At 42.5% G+C, this 7,297-nt stretch overlaps 1 protein-coding gene across 1 annotated transcript; it reads left to right on the forward strand.

Annotated features, from left to right (window-relative positions):
* The first annotated feature begins 1,606 nt into the window (after positions 1-1,606).
* desma (desmin a) lies at positions 1,607-7,115 on the forward strand. The gene is made up of 10 exons (XM_019882481.1): positions 1,607-2,175; positions 2,485-2,545; positions 2,701-2,796; positions 3,420-3,581; positions 3,710-3,835; positions 4,047-4,157; positions 4,366-4,475; positions 5,420-5,472; positions 5,758-5,849; positions 7,031-7,115. Exons 1-10 carry the CDS (start codon positions 1,607-1,609, stop codon positions 7,070-7,072), a joined length of 1,422 nt encoding a protein of 473 aa, XP_019738040.1. The 3' UTR covers positions 7,073-7,115.
* Positions 7,116-7,297: the final 182 nt, after the last annotated feature.

Here is a 7,297-nt window from a genome sequence, read left to right on the forward strand (position 1 = left end):
GATGCTTGCATGGACTCTTCTAAAATATTTCCCATTATGTTCATTTTAAATATGCTGTCGTGTATAGTGTATTGTATAGCGTATAATCGGTGCCTGTGTGGCTAATGACAGATCCTTTTTTCTTTGTGTCTCAGGTATTGACTGAGCTGTGCAGAAAACAATCTTGGCGGAACAATGGAGAGGCTTCCTATTGTGATTGTTATTGATCACTTTCACTCTCTCCAGAAATGTCTTTCGACCGACTGTGCATTATCACAGTACTTCTGTTTTCCCAAGGCACTGCAAACTTTTTCCCCAAACCCTCCAGTTGACCCTTGAGGTCGATGACACTATTCTATATTGTGACTCATTCTGTTTCTTTCACCTACAGTCGCCCTATTATCCTTCTGGCTCCACTGCTTAAAAGTGCAAGGGTCAGCCCTTCATATAATTGCAGGCAAGTTAAGTAACAAAAGCATGTTTTATTTTAAAAAACGGTGTATTGCACTTTTACCAAATCAACCTGGACTGAGGTCTATGCTTAATTGTGTGCTTTTCTATTTCACACTTGAATTTAATTAAAACATATCTTTGAGGATAAAACAACACACAAATAGCATCTTCTGTTATGTCAATCCCGAGACCCCCCAATGGCAAAATTATATGACCTTAGCAGTAGCTGGAACTGCTCCTTACATAACCGAGGGCACTGCGTGGCCCTGCTATAACTGTAGCTACTGACTGCAAGGTAAATCACACTGTGTATATAGTACTGATGTGGTATGAAAAAATATTTCATGTAATCTTTAGGATCTGGGTTTTATATTACTTGTCACAACTCCATTTAGAGTTTATGTCCCCAAAAAATGGAGGAAGTTACATATTTTTGCCTTTTTGACATCCATACTTACTGTGTATACTGTGTCTAAGGAAAACATAACTCACCATGACATTCTGGGCTCTTGGAATGACCGCCCGCTAATGTATCGTTCAATTATATACAGTGTATCTCTCTCACACACACACACACACACACACACACACACACACACACACACACACACACACACACACTTGAAACCAGACCCATTAGACAGCTGAATAGGCGTCTGGCAACAGGAGGCTGTTGGGGATAAGGAGGAGAGGAAGCTACTACAGAACAGCTGAGTGGCTACACAGGAGGGAGGAAATGTCGAGCATATCGGCTTTTGGAGTATGTCTGTAAGAAGTCGGAAGTTTCTAAAAATCTACCAAAATGTATTTAGCTCCATGATATGGGTGTATAACTAGAAATGCCGTGATGCAGCGCAGATGAGCCTCATGTCGTGACCGGTGATTGTCAGTACTGTAAAATATGTTTGATCTTCACATTAGTAAAGTTTGAAGAGCCTGCAAAAGCGATTAAAAATAACAAAATGTAGACAAGGTGGAGTCAGGTGGTCGCAAGACAAAAGAGGTCATGGGTGGACCTAGAGGAGGTGTTGGGGTGACAGTGGGTGTGGTAAAGCTACAAATAGCCATGCTTGCTGCTGGGGGACCCTTCACTTGGTTCCTCTCCCATTCACCCAGCGGCTCAGTTGGGTCTTGGCTTCTCCAGCAGCTCCACCACAGCAAATAACCGGCAGCCATGAGCAAGTCCTACTCTTCCTCGGCCCAGACGGCCTCTTCATACCGTCGCACCTTTGGTTCTGGTGTCAGTTCATCCCCGATGTCTTCCCTGTTCTCCACTCACGGAGGAGGAGGAGGTCGCAGCTCCTCAACCCATACTACTCGAGTGTATGAGGTGAAGAGTGGCGCTCCTTTGTATTCCAGCTTCAGGTTGTCCTCCGGCGGTGCTGGGATCGGCTCCTCCACAGCCATGCGCACCTACGGCGAGAAACTTGACTTCAACCTGGCCGATGCCATGAACCAGGACTTCCTCAACACAAGGACCAACGAGAAGGCCGAGCTTCAGCATCTCAACGACCGCTTCGCCAGCTACATTGAGAAAGTTCGTTTTCTCGAGCAGCAGAACGCTGCCCTGACGGTAGAGATCGAAACGCTCAAGGGCCGCGAGGGACCCGGGCGTGTGGCTGAGATGTATGAAGATGAAATGAGGGAGCTGAGGAGGCAGATTGAAGCTCTGTCAAACCAGCGTGCTCGTGTGGAGGTGGAAAGAGATAACCTGGCTGACGACCTTCAGAAATTGAAGCTCAGGTAGGCGAGAGGGCGGGTTAAAGGCTGAACACAACCAAGATGGTCGTCACTGTAGCATTTCAAATCAAGGGCAAGGGTTTTGAGTCGTTACAACATGTCGGCCACAATTGGCTTGAATTAACATCAGCATGAAACAATGTTTCAATTTATATTCTGTTTTTTTTTTTAAACGTCTTTACATATGTCACCAACTAAGAGCAAAACCCCCACCCTCCAGTGTCCACTTTGATAGTTATGTGATAACCTAGGAGTCAGTCGGCTCTTCTTTATTCCACAAGTCTCATTGTTTCCTTTCTTTTGTCACTGCAGACTACAGGAAGAGGTTCACCAGAAGGAAGAAGCCGAGAACAATCTATCTGCTTTTAGAGCGGTAGGTCTATTTTTTTTTTTTCTATACACTATCTTAGTTTTTTTGTTCATTGATGCTACTGCAATATCCTACGCTAATCTGAGGCCTATTGAATCTTCCAATAGTTATCCTTGCACGGACGCAATAATTTTCTGCTCTTCCTATTTCATATTTAGGATGTGGACAATGCCACTCTGGCCAGGTTGGACCTGGAGAGGCGCATCGAGAGTCTGCAAGAGGAGATTGCCTTCCTCAAGAAGATCCATGAAGAGGTTTGTTAAGCAGTCAGTTAAATACATCTTTTGTAGCTGTTGACCAATGTCCAAGATACTGTAAATAGACCAAATCAGATGCTGGCTCATTGTGAAGTTCAGGGTCCCGGAAAAATGTCTCACATAAACACACAGGCTATTTATGACACATTTCACAGTAGCTCACGTTCAGTGAACTCATGTCATTATGGTCAGTTTGAAAACGCAAATGAAGAGGTGCTGTTCTTTTACACATCAACTTTGACCTTTGAGAAATTCTCAACTGCCAACTGCTGGAAGAGAGCAGGTCAGCTGTTGTCTCTATCTATGCAGGAGAGAAAAAAAAAGGAGTGTATGGAAGTTGTGTGAACAGATGCAAAGCTATTTATACCATTTGGTTGGTCCACAGGGCAGCTGAAGGCAACCGAGACTTAACAGTTTGAATGTAACAGTTGCGCCCTCAAGAAGTTATCCTCAAATAGTTGTGAAGGCTAATAGTGGACAATCCTGTATATGTCATAACCGAAACAATGCACTTGCAAGGATAGCTTACCCTTGACTGTTAAGGTTGCCATAAAAAGTTGATATTGCATTGTCTTTATCGCAACGTGAATGACTCTTGTTGAAAATGAAATTCTCTGCAGGAGATCCGTGAGCTGCAGAGCCAGATGCAGGACACTCAGGTGCAGATCCAGATGGACATGTCGAAACCCGACCTGACCGCAGCTCTGAGGGACATCCGCATGCAGTACGAGGCGATCGCTGCCAAGAATATCTCAGAGGCCGAGGACTGGTACAAGTCTAAGGTAGGGCACCACATACACGAAGCAAGCATTGTCACCCTTGGAAACATTTTTTTAAAGCTCTACTTGTTTGTGTGGACAAACTTTTCGTGTGCCATTCTATAGCTCGGAACTCAAACCTCTTTCCTCAGGTCTCAGATCTGAACCAGGCTGTGAGTAAGAACAATGACGCCCTGCGCTCTGCCAAACAAGAGACCATGGAGTACAGACACCAGATCCAGTCCTACACCTGTGAGATTGACTCACTCAAGGGCACCGTGAGTATCAAACAGATTTTTTGCTGACCATATGAAGCATTTTTTTTCTGCTCAATTTCTTCACCCGTTCTTCTTTTTACAATATAATCTGTTCTCATGATTTGGAAGCTGCTCCTTCAAATGTTGCTGCATTTCGTTGCTTCAGTTTCACATGATAATGTTATCCGTATCTTTCACTTCCAATTCGTCAACTGCTAACTTCGCGCCGCAGAACGAGTCTCTGCTGCGTCAGATGAGAGACATTGAGGACCGCATGAGTCGCGAGGCTTCTGGCTACCAAGACACTATCGCACGTCTGGAGGAAGACATTGCCAAGATGAAGGTCAGCACTGTATTTTATATTCCATCGGCAAACTAAATAAAACTGAATCCAACGGATGCATAAATCAGTAATGCAGTTCAAATAGAATATGATGCCCTGCCAAGTGATACTGAGCGCACTGCTTGTCACAGATGCGTTTATTTGCAATCGTCACAGTGCTTGAATGTTTGGGCAAGGCGTTTATTTGACAACACCATTGGTTTCCCAGGACGACATGGCCCGTCACCTGAGGGAGTACCAGGACCTGCTGAATGTTAAAATGGCTCTCGATATTGAGATCGCCACCTACCGCAAGCTGCTAGAGGGAGAGGAGAGCAGGTGAGTTACTCTCATGGAAACTGGACGACAACCCTGTCTAGACTTTACACAGATCTGTTCGGCCGGAACGTATCGACAGGTATTTTGTATTTCATGCAAAATCGGTGCTCAGTTGTCATGTCATAATAAGCAGATTGATCAATGACGTCATCCGCAAAATGAGACATTACGGCAAAAACAATCTCGTTCACTCCAGGGACATTCTGTGTTACCACATTAATAATCCAAGGTTTCATATTTAGTCACCCCCCCCCCCCCAATATTCTAAAATAATGTTGCTTTTTGAGACTGTTGGGTTCCACCCATCCATTTTCTTGTATTTAATATTCACCAGCGATTTGTAGAGAATTTTTAGGGTTTAATTGTTTTTTTTTTTCCCAATGTGGATGTCAATTATCCGCATATTTTGGCGATTCGTGGGCTGGGCTGGTCCCAATCTTCCATGAAGAGCGGAGTTTGACTGTACAGTAAATAAACAAGTGGTTTAATAAATTGGTCCAGATTCTGATCGGATTGGTGATCTGTCATCGTTTTTCACTCACTGAACGATCGTTGGTGATCACCTCTAAAATGCTAATAGCCTTTTGCCTCCGCCCACATATACATGGTTCAGCATTCGCAAATTCACCTGTTTGTGATTTTTTTGAATCCATCCACCATTAGTCGCTGAAAAAAATTAAATAACTTAGTCCGAAGAAACTACTTTGTATGTTGAAATAAGTCAATTTGACAAAAGTGCTGCTTTTCCACCATCTTGTTGCATAAGTAGGCAATTCTGAACCATTTTTGGAAACAATTGCTTTGGGATTTTTTTTTTTTGCTATTCACACAGGCTTGTTCCCTTAGCCCTATGCCTATTGGGGGAACGCTGTATGTCTGAAACATAATTCATCTTCCTATTTTTTCTGATATATTGTATTTCTTTGTGTTACTTTATTTTCCAGGATCACCACCACTATGCCTGTCCAAACTGCCTTTTCCTCTATTGGATTTCGAGGTAAGGGAAGCTGTTCAGCCTTTCCACAAACATACCCATAGGAAAACCATTAAAGATTGTAGAGGAAGGCATAAAAGAGTAATTATAAACCATGACCGAACATGGGGCTTGCTATTTTGAGGACATTACATAACTCCAGTGACCCATACTCCCCGCTGTGTGGGGATGTATGACATGTAACCGAACACTATGGGCTCACTGGTTCATAGAACTGGGCCGAGAGGCATTAGTGTCATCAATCACAATAATTAAAATGATACTATGCCTGTGTATGTCTCACCCTAGAGACCAGTCCTGAGTCTCAGCCCCAGCGTTCCTCTGAGATGCACTCAAAGAAGACGGTTCTTATCAAGACCATCGAGACCCGCGATGGCGAGGTTGGAACAAATACACATGGACACGCGCTACCATTAGTTCATTTATAAATGAACCGGTGTCATCTTTTCCCTTATCCAAATGACATATTCTGTGAGCGAGGGTGCTAGTGCCTAATGTGTAAATTGGGTTCAAGAATTGCACTTCTTTTTTTTCAGCATATTGGAGGCAAACTACTAGATTCATAAGATCACTAGATAGATAGATAAAATAGTTCAGGTTTCCAACATATTTCAGCATATTGGAGGCAAACTACTCGATTCATAAGATCATGAGATCACTAGATAGATAGATAAAATAGTTCAGGTTTCCTCCAGTTTAATCTTGAAACGGCCGGTTCAAAACGAAACCCGATGTTGATATACGACTGACTTGAAGTCTCGTAGTTTGACTTTCACGAGAACTTATAAAGGCTGCCCTCATGAGTATTTACTAATAACCGTAACATGATGTAAATTGTACAAACCAAATGCCTTACTGAAAATCCTTAACTGGAAAACAAAAAAATCATTTGAAAGCGCAAAGTCATTACATGTGATTTCAGACTTGAAAAATCAACTTCATGAAATCAGAGTGTCTAGTGGAGTTCCTAAAAGAAAAAACAAATCACATGTCTGGACCTGTTGATGAAACCTGAAGACGATTACCCGTTCTTTTCCCAAAGTGTACGCTCTACAAACCATATGCCTTTCTGAAAATCCTTAGCTGGAAAACAAAAAAATCATTTGAAAGCACAAAGTCATTCCACGTGATTTCAGACTTGAAAAATCAACTTCATGAAATCCGAGTGTCGAATGGAGTCCCTAAAAGAAAAAACGAATCACATGTCTGGACCTGTTGATGAAACTTGAAGACGATTACCCGTTCTTTTCCCAAAGTGTACGCCGATGTTTGGGGATAAAATAAGCAACATTATAGTTAATACTATCCTTCATGCACTGGGGGTGCTATGATGAAATGTAGGAGCGCCTGGTTACCATTTTCTACCAAATTCACGAGAAAAAGTTGCTTGTGGAAAAATAAAATGAAAATAAACCTGCATAATTGACAGACCCTTGTCACCCACGTTCCCTCTCACTTCACTCATGATGACGTAAAACGCTTAACGTAATGTTGGACAATAAATAGATTCTTAACCGGCAGTCCAAATATTTTTTTTTTATATCTCTGCTGTCTTTCACAGGTTGTCAGTGAGTCCACACAGCACCAGCAAGACATCATGTGAACGGGAGGTGATGACATAAAAACACATTATTTACAATAAGTTACAAAAAAAAAAAAAAAGAATAAAAATAGGAAACATAGGCATCTTCCCACTGTTGTGTAATATGGTTTATGACAAACCTTGTCATACATGGCATCAAACATGGTCAGAGCGAATTGTGATGGCAATTTTTCCACATTTTGTCTGCGCAACTATGCATTTGTGCAACGGGATAGAGAGGATGGC

The sequence above is a fragment of the Hippocampus comes genome, unplaced genomic scaffold (assembly GCF_001891065.2).
Source record: "Hippocampus comes isolate QL1 unplaced genomic scaffold, H_comes_QL1_v1.1 scaffold111, whole genome shotgun sequence".
NCBI lineage: Eukaryota > Metazoa > Chordata > Actinopteri > Syngnathiformes > Syngnathidae > Hippocampus > Hippocampus comes.